The 16,852-nt window shown below is 34.1% G+C and overlaps 1 protein-coding gene across 1 annotated transcript in view; it reads right to left on the bottom strand.

The window, feature by feature from the left end:
* The window catches only part of HDX (highly divergent homeobox), a 152,999-nt gene that overhangs the window by 132,448 nt on the left and 3,699 nt on the right, over window positions 1-16,852 (bottom strand). Inside the window, exon 2 of the mRNA XM_022580818.3 lies at window positions 14,018-15,136. Coding sequence (XP_022436526.1) covers window positions 14,018-15,136 — 1,119 coding nt within the window. The remainder of the gene's footprint in view (window positions 1-14,017; window positions 15,137-16,852) is intronic.

The following is a 16,852-nucleotide window of genomic DNA, read 5'->3' as shown; positions in this document are numbered from 1 at the left end:
TGTTCATAGTAGCCTCATGATCCTTTGTATTTCTGTGGTGTCAATAGTAATGTTTCCTTTTTCAGTTATAATTTTGTTGATTTGGTTTCTCTCTCTTTTATCCTTGTGTAGTATAGCTAAAGGTTTCTCAAATTTGTTTGACTTTTCAAAGAACTATCTCTTGATTTTTTTAATATTTCTTATTTTTTACTGTTCTCTATTTCATTTATTTCTGATCTTATATTGATTATTTCTTTCCATCTACTACCTTTTGGCTCAGTTTGTTTTTCATTTTCTAGTTCCTTGAGGCATAGAATTAGGTTGTTTACTTGCAATCTTAATTGCTTCTTAATATGTAGACATTTATTGCTATGAATTTCCCTCTTAGAACTGCTTTCGCTGAATCCCACAAGTGCTAGTATGTTGTGTTTCCATTTTAGTTTGTCTGAGAAACTTATTTCCCTTTTAATTACTTCTCTGATTCTTTGGTTATTCAGGAGAGTTGTTTAATTTCATTTTGTTCTTAAATTTTCCAGTTTTCTTCTTGTTATTGATTTCTAGTTTCATGCCATTGTGGTCAGAGAATACTTGGTATGATGTAAATCTTCTTGAATGTGCTAAGACTTGTTTTGTGGCCTAACATATGGTCTATCCTAGAAAATGTTCTATGTGTGCTTGAGATGTGTACTCTGCTGTTGTTAGAATGTTCTGTGTATGTCTGTTAGGTTTATTTGGTATAGTATTGTTCATGTGCACTGTTTTCTTATTGTTTCTCTCTCTGGGTGCTATATCCATTGCTGAGAGTGAGGTATAAAGTCCCTAACTATTATTTTATTACTGTTTATTTCTTCTTCAGCTCTGTTAGTTTTTCCTTTATATATTTAGATGCTCTAATGTTGGGTTCATACATATTTACAACTGTTCTATCTTCTTGATGGATTGACCCTTTTATCATTATATGACACTCTTTGTCTCCTTTTACCATTTTCACTTTAAAGTCTATTTTGTTTGATATAAGTATTGTTACCTGTGCTTGCTTTTGGTTACTATTTGCTTAAAATGTCTTTTCTCCATCCGTTCTCTGTTAATCTATGTGTGTCTTTAAGCCTAAAGTGAGCCTCTTGTAGGCAGCATATTATTGGATCTTGTTCTTTCATTCATTCAGACTTTCCATGTCTTTTAATTGAAGAATTTATTCTGTTTATATTAAAAATAATTATTAATAGGTAAGCACTTACTATTGCCATTTTCAAAGTTGTTTTCTGAATATTTTGTAGATCCGTTGTACCTTGTATTTTATGCTGCTGTCTTTTTTGTGTTTTTGTCTCATTTGATATCAGCATGCTTTGAATTCTTTATCATGTTCTTTTGTGTAATTACTACAGGATTTACCCTCGTGCTGAACATGAGGCTTACTTAAAATATCTTAAATATATAATACCTTATTTTAAACTGATAAACTTAACTTTAATAGAATTTCTTAATTTTACACTTTTAATTCTCTTTCCCTTTACATTTCATATGGTTGTTGTTGTTAAAATTTACAAGTTTTTTAATATTGTGTAACTAATAGCATATTATTGCAGTTATGCTTACTTTGGCTATGTTTTTAACTTTTAAACTAGTTGTAAGTAAATTATGCACTGCTATTACCATATTGCAGGCTATAACTATGACTATTTAATATTGCCAGTGAGATTTATGCTACCTTTTTATGTATGTTCTTAATTAGTGTCTATTTACTTCCACTCAAAGAACTCTAGCATTTCTTGTAAGGCAGGTGTGGTGGTAATGAACTCCACTGGCTTTCATTTGTTCTGGAAAGTCTTTATCCCTCCTTTGTTTCAGATGGACATCTTTGCTGGTATAGAATACTTGGTTGACTTATTTTATTTCAATATTTTGAATATGTCATCCCAGTCTCTCCAGGCCTGAACAATTTTTGTTGAAAAATCTACCAATAGTTGTATGAGTATTCTTTTTTATGTAACTACTCTCTTTCTTTTGTGCTCTAAAATTCTATCTTTGCCTTTGACTTCCATGAATTGAATCATAATGTTTCTTACTGTGGTCCTATTCAGGTTCAACCTGTTTGAGATTCTTTGGGCCTCATGCCTCTGGCTGTCCTTTCCTCTCCTCAGGGTTGGGAAATTTTGAACCATTATTGCTATGAATATATTTTCTGTCCCTGTATCTTTCCCTTATCCTTCTGGAATTCTCATGATATGAATATTTTGCTTTTCATCATATCCCATAATTCCCATCAGCTTTCTTCACTCTTTTTCATTCTTTTTTCTTTTTGCTCCTCTAGGTAATTTCCATTGTCCTGTCCTCCAGGTCACTGAATGTTTCTTCTTTATCTTCAAATCTATTTTTTTAACCTCTACTGAATTTTTCACTTCAGTTATTTTATTTTTCAACTCTAGGATTTCTGTTTGTTTGGGGTTTTTTTGATGCTTGTTAATTCCTCATTGAACTTGTTTTGTTTATACATTATTTCCCTTATTTCATTAAGTTGTTTCTCTGTGGTTTTGCATAGTACATTAAACTTCCTTAAGATGATCACTGAATTATTTCTGACAGTTCATAGGTCTTTATTTCTTTAGGGTCAGTTATTGGAGCTATATTATTTTCCTTTGGTGATGTCACATTTACCTAATTTTTTAGTGATCCTTGATTCCTTAAGATGGTATCTGTGCATTTGGGTAAGTGGTTTCCTCTCTCAGACTTTAAAGTTTCTCTTTGGAAGAGATAGTTCTTCACCCATCAACTCAGGTTGGATTTCTGGGCATGTCTGCTGTTAATGTCCTTGAGCAAGTGGGACTTTCATCAGGGTCTATTTTGGGGCAAGGTCACTGTCCGAGAGCTCTGAGGACAGAGATACAGGTGTGTGCCACTGGTTCAGAATAGTTGGATAGAACCACTGGCTTGGTTTCCTACCTATGTGAGGCTATAGAAAGTGCTCTGCAGTTGCTTGGACACTTTGTTCAGGTTAACTAAGTGTTTAGGTCTGGGATTTATATTCCAGTGTAAGCATGGCTACGAATTTGATTCCCTGCCTTGTCAGGGCAGCAGAAAAGGCCCCACAATTTGCATATCACCTTGTTTGAGGACCAAAATAAGGCAAGACTATGTTCTGATTTCTGTGGCCATACAGGGCTACAGATTTTCTTCTGCAGCTAGAGAAAGCCATGGCTGTGCTCTCTATTTAAGTTTTACTGTAAGCAGGCTGTTGGATGGGCTATATACCTTCTCATGTGCACTGGGTTAGGTTCCCTCTTCAGTTGGACTGAAGGTTATATTCAGAAATGGGTGGGGCTGTGAATTATTTTCCCTGCCTAGGCTAAGCAAAAGAATCATCTCCAAGGTCAGAAAGCCTCTTTGTTTGTTTGTTGTCTTAACCAAAGCCAACCCATACCCCAAGTTCCCTTACTGAACAGGACCACTGATGTTGTTCTGCCAACTATTGGCTCTATCTGCCCACCTCTTACCTCAAGTGTTACTGAGCCTCACAGCTTCCAAGAGTTGTCACCAGCCCTTCTGGGCAGATGGGGCCAGAAGGTACTCTCCACAGCAGGTGTGTCAGCAAAACTCCTCTTTGAGAATCCAAATCAGGCAGATCTTTACCCAGCCATGTTCCATGGTCAGAATGCACCTCCAACTTGGTTCCACAGATGAGCAGAGCTGCTGGGTGAGATTACTATTTGGTCCTTCATAAAGCTGCTGGTTGGGATTACTATATAGCAAATATACTATCATATTTGCAAGTATGAATGCAGTCTTCCAAGATCTGTATGTTGGTTTTTGCAAGCTTCTCCCCCCATCACATTCAGATTCCCAGTGGTCAAGCCACACAGATTCCCCTGAGAACGTCCATGTTGCAGAGTAGTTGCTCCTTCAAAGTGCTGAACAATGCTGGGGGTGGGCTGGTTGTCACCCTATTTTCTCTCTTCCCACTAGAGGAACCAAAGGCTCAGCCGAGACCTGTCCACATGGTGCTGTGCTGGCCTGGGTGAGAGACAATGCAATCTATATGTAGCTCCTTCTCTTACCCTTCTAATGCAGTCTGTCTTGGTCTCTGTGGTGCAGCAGGATGATTCATCCTTATCTCCATGTTCAAGGATTCTCTCAGTAATGTCTTATTCTTGAGTTGCTAGGTGTTGTTAGTTTTCATTTCTTGTTAGTTGTTTTTGTTGTGAGGGGAAGTGAAGTCAGGAACAACCTATTTTGCCATATGCATGACATCAGAATCCTCATGGTAAAAACTTTTAGCAAATTAGATATAGAATGAACACACTTAAACATAAAGAGACCATATATGAAAAGCCCACAGCTAACATTATACTCAATGGTGAAAGGTTGAAAACCTTACTTTTCAGATCAGGAATAAGACAATGGTGTTGACTCTCATCACTCTTATTCAAGCTAGTACTGGAAGTCCTAGCCAGAGTAATAGGGCAAGAAAAAAAAGATAAAAGACATCACAAGTGGAAAGGAAGAAATAAAATTGGCTCTATTTTCACATGACAAAATTTTATGTATAGAAAACCCTAGAGTCCACCAAAAAACTGTTGGAGTTAATTCATGAATTCAGTAAAGTAGACTGAGACAACATTAACATATAAAAATCAGTAACATTTATATACACTAACAATTGAATTATCTGAAAAAGAAAATAATCTCATTTACAATAGCATTGAAACAATAAAATAGGGCTTCCTTGGTGGTGCAGCGGTTGAGAATCTGCCTGCCAATGCAGGGGACACAGGTTCGAGCCCTGGTCTGGGAAGATTCCACATGCCGTGGAGCAACTGGGCCCTTGAGCCACAATTACTGAGCCTGTGCATATGGAGCCTGTGCTCCACAACAAGAGAGGCTGCGATAGTGAGAGGCCCACACACTGCAATGAAGAGTGGCCCCTGCTTGCCACAACTAGAGAAAGCCCTTGCACAGAAACGAAGAACCAACACAGCCATTAATTAATTAATTAATTAATTTAAAGAAAAAATAAAATACTTAGGAATGTATTAAACCAAGGAGGTGAAAGATGCCTACTCTGAAAACTATAGGACATTAATGAAAGAAATAGAAGACACAAATACGCAAAACAATATCCTGTGTTCATGGATCAGAAAAATTAATATTGTTAAAGTGTCAGTACTACTCAAAGCCATCTATAGATTCAATGCAGTCCCTATCAAGATTCCAATAGCATTTCTTATAGAAGTAGAAAATAATCCCAAAATTCATGTGGAACCACAAAAGACTCCAAATAGCCAAAACAATTCAGAGAAAGAGCAAGGCAGGAGGTATCACACTTCCTGATTTCAATCTATATTAAAAAGCTACAGTAATCACTATGGAAAACAAGATGGAGGATCCTCAAAAAATTAAAAATAGAACTACCATATGATCTAGCAATTCCACTTCTGGGTATTTTGCTGAGTAAAACAAAAACATTATTTCAAAAATATATATGCACCCCGATGTTCATTGCAGCATTATCCACAATAGCCAAGGTATGGAAGCTACCTAAGTGCCCATCAGTAGATGATTGAATAGAGAGAAATCTAATACACACACACACACACACACACACACACACACACACACTGTAATATTACTCAGCCATAATAAAGAATGAAATCTTGCCATCTGTGACATGGATGGACCTAGAGGACATTATGCTAAGTGAAATAAGTCAGACAGAGAAAGACAAATATCACATGATTTCACTTATATGTGGAATCTAAAAAACAAAACAAATGAACAAACATAACAAAACAGAAACAGAGCCATAGAGATAGAGAACAAACAGGTGGTTGCTGGGGGGCTGGGGAATGAGTGAAATAGGTGAGAGTTAAGAGGTACAAACTTCCAGCTGCAAAATAAATGACTCAGGGGGAAGAAATGTTCAGCTTGGGGAATATAGTCAATAATAATGTAATATCTTTGTATGGTGACATGGTAACTAGACTTATCATGGTGATCATTTTGTAATGTATGGAAATATCAACTCACTATGTTTTATACCTGGAACTCACATAGTGTTGTAGGTCAATTATGCTTCAACCAAAAAATAAACAAGCTCATAGAAAGAGATCAGATTTGTGGTTACCAGAGTCAGGGAAGGGGAGAAGGAGAATTGGATGAAGGTGGTCCAAAAGGTGCCAACTTCCAGTTATAAAATAAATAAGAACTAGGGATATAATGTACAACATGATTAATATAATTAATACTTCTCTATGCTATATATGAAAGTTGTTAAGAGAATAAATCCTGAGTTCTCATCACAAGGAAAAACACTTTGTTCTTTTTTTAAATCTGTGGCTACATGATATGATGGTAATCATTTCATGATGTATGTAAGTCAAAACATTAAGCTGTACACATTAAAACTTATATGGTGCTGTATGTCAATTGTATCTCAATAAAACTGGAAGGAAAAAAGCGATAGTAATCAAAACAGCATGATACTGGCATAAAAACAGATGCATAGACCAATGGAGCAGAATCAAAAGCTCAGAAATGAACCAATCCATATATGTTCAACTAATATTTAACTATGAAGACAAGATCACTCAGTGGAGAAAAGACAATCTCTTCAATAAATGGTGCTGGGAAAACTGGATATTCCCATGCAAAAGAATGAAACTAGATCACTATCTTACATTACTCCCCAAAATTAAGTGAGAATGGATTAAGGACTTAAATATAAGACTAGAAACCATAAGACCCCTAGAAGAAAACAGAAAAACAATCTCCTTGACATGGATCTTCACAATGATTTTTTTGTATATGACACCTAAAGCACAAGCAACAAAATCAAAAATAGACAAGTGGAACTACATCAAACTAAAAAGCTTCTGCACAGCAAAAAAAATGATTGATAAAATGTAAGGACAATCTATGGAATTAGAAAAAATATTTGCAAATCATGTATCTGGTTAGGGGTTAATATCCAAAATATATTAAAAAATTCATACAACTCAATAGCAAAAAACAAATAATCCAATTTAATAATCCAATTAAAATATCAATAGATATTTTCCAAAGAAGATAAATGAATAGCCAGCAGGTATATGGAATGTGCTCAGCATCACTAATCATAAGGTAAATGCAAATTAATCTCACAATGAGGTATCACCTCATGCTTGTTATAATGCCTATCATCAAAAAGACAAGAGATTAAAAATGCTGTCAAAGATGTGGATAAAAGCAAAAACTTGCACACTGTTGGTGGGATTGTAAATTGGCACTGGCACTACACAAAACAGTATTAAGGATCCTCAATAATTTAAAAATAAAACTACCATATAATCAAGCAACTTCACTTCTGGGAATATATCTAATGGAAATGAAAACACTAACTTGAAAAGATATTTGCACCCTCATATTCATAGCAGCATTATTTACAATAGCCAAGACATGGAAACAACCTAAGTGCCCATCAACAGATTAATGGATAAAGAAGTTGTGAAATATATATAGAATTGAATATTATTCAGCCATAAAAAAGAATGAAATCCTGCCATTGGCAGTAACATGAATGGGCCTCAAGGGCATTATGCTACATGAAATAAGTCAGACAGAGAAAGACAATTAGTTGTGTGATCTCATATGTGAGATCTAAAACAAATGAACAGACCAAAAAATCAGCCTCATAGAAAGGGAGATCTGATTTGCAGTTCCCAGAGGCAGGAAGTGGGGGAGTGGGAATTGGACGAAGATGATCAAAAGGTACAAAGTTCCACTTACAAGATAAATAAGTACTAGGGATATAATGTACAGTGTCATGACTATAGTTAACACTGCTGCTGTATGGTATATTTGAAAGTTGTTGAGAAAGTAGTTCCCAAGAGTTCTCATCACAAGGAAAGAAAGATTTTTTTTTCTTTTTCTTTTTAAAATCTATACATTAGATAATGGATGTTAACTAGACTTATTGCTTAGTAATAATTTCACAATATATGTAAATGAAATCATTATGCTGAACACTTTAAATTTATACAGTACTGTATGTCAATTATATCTTAGTAAAGCTGAAAAAATATGCAAAATAAATACCAAAGAAAATGAAAATAAAAAAATGTAATGCTCCATATTAATATAAAAATAAATGGAAAAATGCACATGAATATACCTCTTTAGATACAGAAATAGCATTTGACAAAAATCCAGCACATTTTCATGATGAAAGCACTCTAAACCAGGAATAAAAGGGGTCTTTTATTCTTTATCATCCTGATAAAGACCATCTACACAAATACCACAGGTAACACCATATTTAATTGTGAGATGCTGAATTTTTTTCTATTTAAGATTAAGAAGAAGAGAAAGATGTCTTACCACTTCTACTTAGCGTTGGACTGGAGGTTCTAGCAATTAGTCAAGAAAAAGAAAATGTAGTAAGTTTTTACACAAGTAAAACCATTTGTGCTTATAGATGGCATGATTTTACATAAATACAACCCTAAGAAATCCACTAGTGTCTAATATAACTAATAGATTAGTTCAGTACTTTTTCAGGATACAAGATGAATGTACAAAAATCAATGAACAATTAAATTAAGAAAGAAATTCCATTTAAAATAATGTTAAAAGTTATATACTTATATATAAATTTAACAAAATAAGTGCAAGACAACTGAAAGGTACAGCACATTGTTAAAAGAAATTAAAGAAGACCTAATAAGTGGAAAGGCATACCATGTTCATGGATCAGAAGACACAGTATTATTAATATGGCAATACTCCCCAAATTGATCTACAGATTGAATATGATCTGTATCAAAATTCCATCTGTTGTTTTTGCAGAAGTTGATAAGCTGATCTTAAAATTCATATGCAAATTTAAGGGACCTAGAATAGTTAAAATAATTTAGATAAAATAGTAGACATTTGGAGGACTCACACTTCACAATTTCAAAACTTACTACAAAGGTACAGTAATACAAACAGTGTTGTATCAGCATAAGAAGAAACATATATATCAATTCAATAGAACTGAGAGTCCAGAAATAAACTCTTCCATATGATTAATTGATTTAGAGAAGGATGACAAGACCATCCAATGGGGTAAGTATAATCTTTTAAACAAATGATGATGGGACAGCTGGATATTTATATGCAAAATAATCAAGGTGAACTCCTACCTCATATCATGCACAAAAACAAGATCAAAACAGCTGAAACGCCTACATATAAAAGATACAAGTATAAAATTCTTAGAAGAAAACATATAAGTCAGTCTTTGTTATTTTGGCTTAGATAATAGGTTCTTAGATACAACACCAAAAGCACAAGTAATGACAGAAAAAAATAGATAAATTGGACTTCACCAAAACTAAAATTTGTGTTTAAACAATACCCTCAAGAAAGTGAAAAGGAAGCATATGGAGTGAGAGAAAATATTTGCAAGTCATATATCTGATAAGGACTAGTATAGAGAATATGAATATCTAAACACAACTCAAAGAACAATTTACAAAATGGCCAAATTCTCTGAATAGACATTTCTCCAAATAAGATATTTGAATGGCCAATAAACACATGAAAAGGGAGTTAACATTGTTAGCTGTTAGGGAAATGCAAATCAAGATCTCCCTGAGATATTTCACACCCATGATACTGGTTATAATCAAATGACTGACATGACAAGTGTTGGTCAGCATGTGGAGAAATTAGAATTCTTTTACATTGATGGTTGGATTGTAAAGTGATACAACCACTTTGGAAAAACTTTTGGCATTTCCTCAAAACTTTAAGCATAGAATTACAATATGAACTAGAAATGCACTCATAGATATATACCCAAGAGATATGAAAACATATTTCCACACAGAAATTTGTATATGAATGTCCATAGCAGCACTATTCATAATAGACAATATGTAAACAACCCAAATGTCCATCAACTAATGAATGGATAAACAATTTATGCTATATAGACACAATGGAATATCATAGAGCAATGTAAAAGAATGAAGTGCTGATACATACTATAGCATGGACCTTGAAAACATTATGCTAACTGAAAGAAGCCAGTCATAAAAAACATTATATTGTATTATTCCACTTATAATAATATTCAGAATAGGTAAATCCATAGAGAAAGATTAATGGTTGTCTAGTACTGGGATGGGGGATTTGTTGTGCTAATCAGTATGTAGTTTATTTTTGAAGGAACAAAATGTTCTAAAATTCAATTGTGGTACTGCTTGAACAGAGCTGTGAATATATTAAAAACTATTTAATTGTACACTTCTGATGTGTGACTGCTGTACTCTGTGAATTATATCTTAATAAAGTCATTTAAAAATGATCCATGATAACTACACCTATTCAACACAGATTACTATTGCTTTTTTAAAGTTCACTATTTGCCTGAGAGCTATTTTAGCAAAGTCAATCTTACTGGCCCTCACTTTCCTCAGGTCAAAATACCATTTTTATTGGTTTAGAATGTCATGATGTTTAAAGTTTTTACAACTATTAAATTTCCATGTTTATTTAAAAAGTGAACTTAAGCACACAAATACTGAATAAATTTGGAGGGTAATACCAAAGTACTCCCACTGGTGGAGGATACATTGTACTTTTTTAGTAGCTTTTAAAGAAAGCTCAAAGTGCTCTATGTCTATTAACTTCTAAGTTCTTAAGAAGTTCACAAGAGGTGGGAATACAGTTAATTTTTAAGTAATAATAATAATTACAACAAAATCCTGAATGTATAGCACTTGTTTTCCAAAATACCCCAATATCTTCACATAGATTATCATCAATTATTAATCTGTAATCAACACAGCACTCAAGATGGGCTGACATAGACATAATATGAAAAGTGAAAGGCGCTTTGGAGACCAATACAGTTGCAATCTAGCTCCAAAGGAGTGAGGTCAACCCATAGAGATTTTGAAATAGAACTGGGCTATAGTATCCTGGTATAGTTACCTCCTGACAGTTTCCTTATCATCACTTCAACTCTTAATATGGTATTCCAAAGTGACTCCAAAACAGAGCTGATTTCAACTCTTTAGCATCCTCGTGCATTTCCTCAGTTTTTACTCAGTCACCTATATAGCTTGCAACTAGGCTATACTCTAGGAATAGGACCTCGGCTTGAAGATACCTGGTACAACAGAGAGAAGAGGCAGATATCTCTGTTATATTATAGTCCCAGGGTCAGAAACTAAAGAGAATTGCTTGCTTGCTTATAGTTTCATAGCTAGAAAGTTGACAAGATGGTCATAGGTTTTATTTTTCTAAGTCCAGATCTACTAATAATATAGCTTGGTAATAGAGTGTCATCAAAATCCTGGAGGATAACTACCATGGACTGAAAGTTTGGGTCGCAGCTGAATTCATATGTTGAAACCTAATCCCCAAAGTAATGGCAATTAGAGGTGGAGCTTTTGGGAGGTGATTAGGTTGTGAGAATGGAGCCCTCATGAATGGGATTAGTGTCCTTATGAAAGAGACCCCAGAGGGCTCCCTTACTACTTCTGACACATGAAGACTCAGTGAGAAGATAGCGATCTATGAATTAGGAAGCAGGCACTCACCAGGTACTAAATCGGCCAGCACCTTGATCTTGGGCTTCCCAGACTCTAGAACTGTGAGAAATAAATGTTTGTTGGTTTTCAAGTCACCCAGTCTAGGATATTTTTGTAATAGAAACCCAAATGGACTAAAACATTAGTCTTCATGGACTACACTTCCCCAGGCTACCTTGGTTCCCTAAAATCTCTACTAATTAAAATAAAGGTGGGGCATGAAACTAATATAATATTGTGTCTATTATACTTCAATTTAAAAATATATAAATAAAAACAAGCAAAAAAGAAAGGTGGGGCAAAGTGATGCCCAAGAGTTCTATGCAAAGACTCTACCATACTGTCTCAGATCAAGTTGGAGGAGTTCTGTTATAATATAAGTAGAAATATATGGGCTTTTAATACATAGATTATGGTGAGGTTGAAAGCTGATCACAATCTTCTTTCAGCCAGCACTACAGCTATTTCTTCCTCAATCACACTGTGATAACTGTGGGCTGTGCAATATTTTACTTGAAATGGAATATAAAGAAGACCTGGACTAGCAGGGTTTCATTAACTTTCCAACTATGATGTCATAAGTACAAGAAAATTTATGTGCCAGGGAATGTATACGGAAGCTTGCACAGATTGTATTATTTCATCTATAGCATTCCTGTGAAGTATATATTATTAAGTGCATTATACAAATTAGGAAACTCTTACCCAGAGATGTTATGACACTTGCCTGAGGTCACATGAGTAGAAAGTAGCAGAGCCTAGATTTGAATCCAGGTCTGTCTGGCTCTAAGCCCATGCTCTAAATTATGTCAGATTGTCTTTCTTTAAAGAGATTACTTTTCCAAAAATATTGCTAAGTTTTATTCCATTTAAAATGTTCTTTTATATAAAATAAATTTTATTTCTTTAAAAGTTCTGCCAGGAAAAAAGATAAAGACTGTAAAAAGGTCTTTTTTTTAGGCTAAATTATCCTTTAGGGAGCAATCAGTTTATGAAAAATTAAAACTTAAACTTTGCACTCTCAAGCCTCCAAATATTCTAATAAAGTTGAAATTGTTAGGCTGCATGGTAAAGCAGAAAAAAAACCCACATGATATATTTCTGAGTTGGAATCCTGGTTCTGTCATGTATTGGTTGTATGATTCTAGACAAGATATTAAAACATGGATAAAATGCTTATATGACAAGATTGCCATGAAGATTAAATGAGATCAGGTATATAATTTTACTGATGGTGCCTAGTACATGCAAGGCCCTCAACAAATCATAAATGTTATTATTATTACAATTATTAGGAACAACACTGCTGAAGGGGTAAAAAGTACAAAAGAGGTGAATGAAAAGGGGCATTGGGAAGGATCTTAAAGGTATAGTTCAATGTTACTTTAAGCATGCTTTAGGAAAGAGCAAACACAGAAAAATGAAAAGATCCTTAATAAGAAATGTCTACTAATGATGATGATGGAGTACTATTCTGTTAGAGATAGGTGCCAGAGGGACACTTCCTATACTCTATTAATGCTTTTCATTTTGTAGCAGGGAGCTATAAGATAAAAGGAGTCAAGAGAAGTTGGTTTCCTTATATTGGTTGATAATAGCCTGGAAGCATTTTAAATACAGATAAAAAATACTGTGGTTGAACAAATTAAAGGGTCTAGCTAGCAGCAAGAAAAAATGGCAAACATTCCTGCTTCGCTATTCAAATTCTCTAAAGCAGATTTTTTCAGAAAGAAGATCTATGGCCTTAAGAGATATTCTGAGGTAGGTTTATACCTCACTGTTGAGATTATCTGAAGCATATCTAAACAACTAAATATGTGAAACAGTAAAGAAATAATGCTTATTTTTTTCACAGGTCAAAAATTGCTTTAATTCTTACTTTGAATGTGTCTCTTCCCTCTAAACATTTTAAAAAAGACAATTTGATTAACGTTGCACTTAATGTTTTAATAAAGCATTTACTTTTAGAAAAAGACAGCTGGCTGAGTGACTGCAGGCTCTGATTTCTCAACCATTGTGGCCTAGAGAAATGATTGACTTGCCTGACTATGTATCCAGGGAAAGCACCACTCACCTAGTGACATCTTCCTAAACTGCAAGTAAAAGTCATAACAGGAATAATCTATGTTCAAGAGGATGAGTCTAGCCAATTCAGTCCTATTTTACTGATAGGAAATGCCATGCGTCCCATAAGGCTATTATTTCCTGAACAAAACTATTTGAAATGTCAGAAGATAGTTACCATGTTATAAAAATTATTATATTCCATGAAAAAAAAAGGATGCACCATTTTTAAACGTGACAAAGAAAGCACAAGATTCTTTAAATAGTTGACCCCAAACTACTATTTAGAAGCAAACAAATCAAAGTACTTCAAAATATGAGTTAAGTGACCCAGATCTCAAGTCTAATTGATTACCAACACAATTTTTTAGACAAAACAAACTTTTATAAAACCTTTATAAAATAAACATACACATTACCTGGTAATTGTTTTGGTTTTGTGATAACCTCAATTGGTTTGATGATGCAAAATGTGAAGAAAAATTACTCCGTGATGGATTTGTATTACTGTACATTGTAGTAGATGCTGTATGTAATGAGGTCCGTGGTGTCAAATGGTATTCTCTGTTTTGATACAGTACATTGTCTGACAAGTCTCTAATATTCACCATTGGTGAATTTGGCATATTTCTTCCTGGTCCAGGCAAAACTGTACTTTGGTTCTCAGCTCGAAGGGAACTGCCACTTTCATAAAATCTTGAGTAGCTTGGTATCTGTGCTCCCATCAATGCCAACTCTTCCTCTCTGGCATACTCGTCATCAGCATCTCCAGTCTCCATTGCAATGGACAAACAAGTTCCTTCTGTTGAACTAGGAGGCTTCTGTGGGGCATTTCCTCCCAGAATTCTCTGGGGGTAATCACTAACTGCCAATGAAAATACTTCACGGATTTCCAAGTTTTGTGTTCTGCAGTAAGGGTCTCTAATAGGTGGCTTTTGCCCGCATAAGTTATATGATGCTAGACCCGTGTGTTCAGGCTTATATGATCTTTGAATTCCGACTGGTTCAATTTTGCAAGGTTGGTGGCACACAGATGGCTTTTGTGGTACCGTCAACTCAGAGGCTTGCATTGAAGAGCTTCCATAGTGTTTCTTTGTGTGATTGTATACAGAGTTTCCAGCATTTAGCACACTTGTCTGTCTGGACAAAATAATTGTTTTTTCACCTAAGAGCAGAGAGGCATTTTTACAGTGTGCTACTTGTCTTTGAACAGGAATGTGCAACTGAAACTCAGTATCATTTTTACTGGCTGTTTTCTGACTAGGGATTTTATGTGCTTCTGTAATTTGTGTATTTGTATGTTTGGTTGTCCCTTGCCTACTTGATGAACTGGCTGGACTGTATATACCAGTTACAATGACATCATTATTGGGTGATATCCAAGAAGACTGTTGTCTTGAGGGTGGAGCAATATTAACCACATTTCTGACTGTAACGTCTGGAGCTGCCAAAGGAGTACCAGAAACAGTTCCTGTTGTTGCTGCTCCTGATTCAGAATTCTTACTACTCATTTTTCTTCTCTTATTGCCAACCCACGTCTGGAAGAATAAAAAAATGATATTATGGAAAAGTTCTTAACCAAAAAACAAGAAAAAACAATTCCTATGTGATAAATTATATTCTCATTTGTCATAAAATCAAGGCGTATACAAATTTAAAAGAAAAAAATATACAATAAAAGAAAAAGTAACTAAAGTATAAGGTCAGAGGTAATCAGGGACCAGCACGTAATAAATATCTAGGAACTTTGATAGGAGAATTGTATTATTCTTCTTTTCCTCAAAACCCTTCCAATTAATGTGTAGCAAGAACCCTAAAATGTTTATATCCCTTGACCTAGTAAATTCATTTCTGGGAATTTACCCTAAAAGTAATCCTAGATGTATACAAAGTTTATATGCAAAGATGTTCATCATATTTATGTATAATAGTGAAAAATTGGAAACATACTAGAGGTAGGATGTTTAATGACATTGGAAAATGCTCATAGTATTGTTAAAGAAATATACACTAGGCATCTTCAGATTTAACAACTTCTATGAATATATCATAACTTGGTTAATTTAATATTGCTAGATATTTAGATTACTTTTAGAAATATTCACTATTTTAAACCATATAGCAATACACTTCACTGTGCATGCATCTTTGTACTATTGGTCCATTAGAATGCCATCTTTAGAAGGAAAATTGCTGGGCTTTTTGATATTTTCAAACTACCCTCCAATGTATAAGAGTTCTGGTTTCCCCACACCCTCAACAACACTTTGCATTATCTTTTTGTAGTCTCTACTAGCCCAGGAGTTAAGAAAATGTATATAATTGCTGTTTTGATTTGAGTTTCTCTGGTTACTATATAACTTTGATAGAGTTGCTTACTGATTACCTCTACTAATTTTTACATTAGGGTATTTGTCATTTTTAATTGATTTATAAGAGCAATTTCCTACTAGAGGTAGCAGCACTTTGTCACAAGTTGCAAATATTTTTCCCAGTTTGTCATTAATTTCTGGTAGTTATTTTCTTCTCTATGTTTTTCTCGATTTACCAAATCTTATACAGTGAATATGTATTACTTTTATAAACCAAAAATTAATAAAAATAATACCAGTGGTTGGCATTTAGAATTTGATTACAAACTATGTACTTTTATATAAGTAATTTATTATAATAATCTTAGTATTATTACACTGAGTCATGATTCTTCTTAAAATATGCAATAAGAAATATTATGTTCCATAAAATTATTAGTAAACTTTATAATTATTTCAAAATGCATACCATATTATAAACTACCAAAGCACATTAATCTATTAAGAATTTCAAAAAATAAATAAGTGAAAACATTAAATGAACTAGCCTTGCACAAACACGGTGCAGAGTGCATTTGGTTAATTTTGTGTGATGTGCTTTTGAAAACCACATAAATTATCCAATTTTCAATGTATATTTATATTATATACAACATTAAATGTTGTAATACTATAAATAAAAGCTAACATGTATTGAATCCCCATTATGTGTTTTCATATATATTAGCTCCTTTGCTAGGTATTATTTTCTAATTGTATAAATGAAGAAACTGAGATTCAGAAATATTAACTAGCTTGTGGAAAGATATCCTGTCAGCTACTGGCAGAGCAAGGAATCAAAATCAATTTAACTTGACCTCAAAGAACATTCTCCTTCCACTATGGTGAGAAACTCCTGAAATGGAGTTGGCCACTTCTGTTGGACATTTTACTTTTATAATT

The sequence above is a fragment of the Delphinapterus leucas genome, chromosome X, assembly GCF_059928025.1.
Source record: "Delphinapterus leucas isolate spDelLeu-1000000601 "Yukka" chromosome X, BTC_Dleu_Yukka2, whole genome shotgun sequence".
NCBI classification, from domain to species: Eukaryota; Metazoa; Chordata; class Mammalia; order Artiodactyla; family Monodontidae; genus Delphinapterus; species Delphinapterus leucas.
Note: the sequence above shows the minus strand (reverse complement) of the source record. Positions and strands in the feature narration are given on the sequence as shown.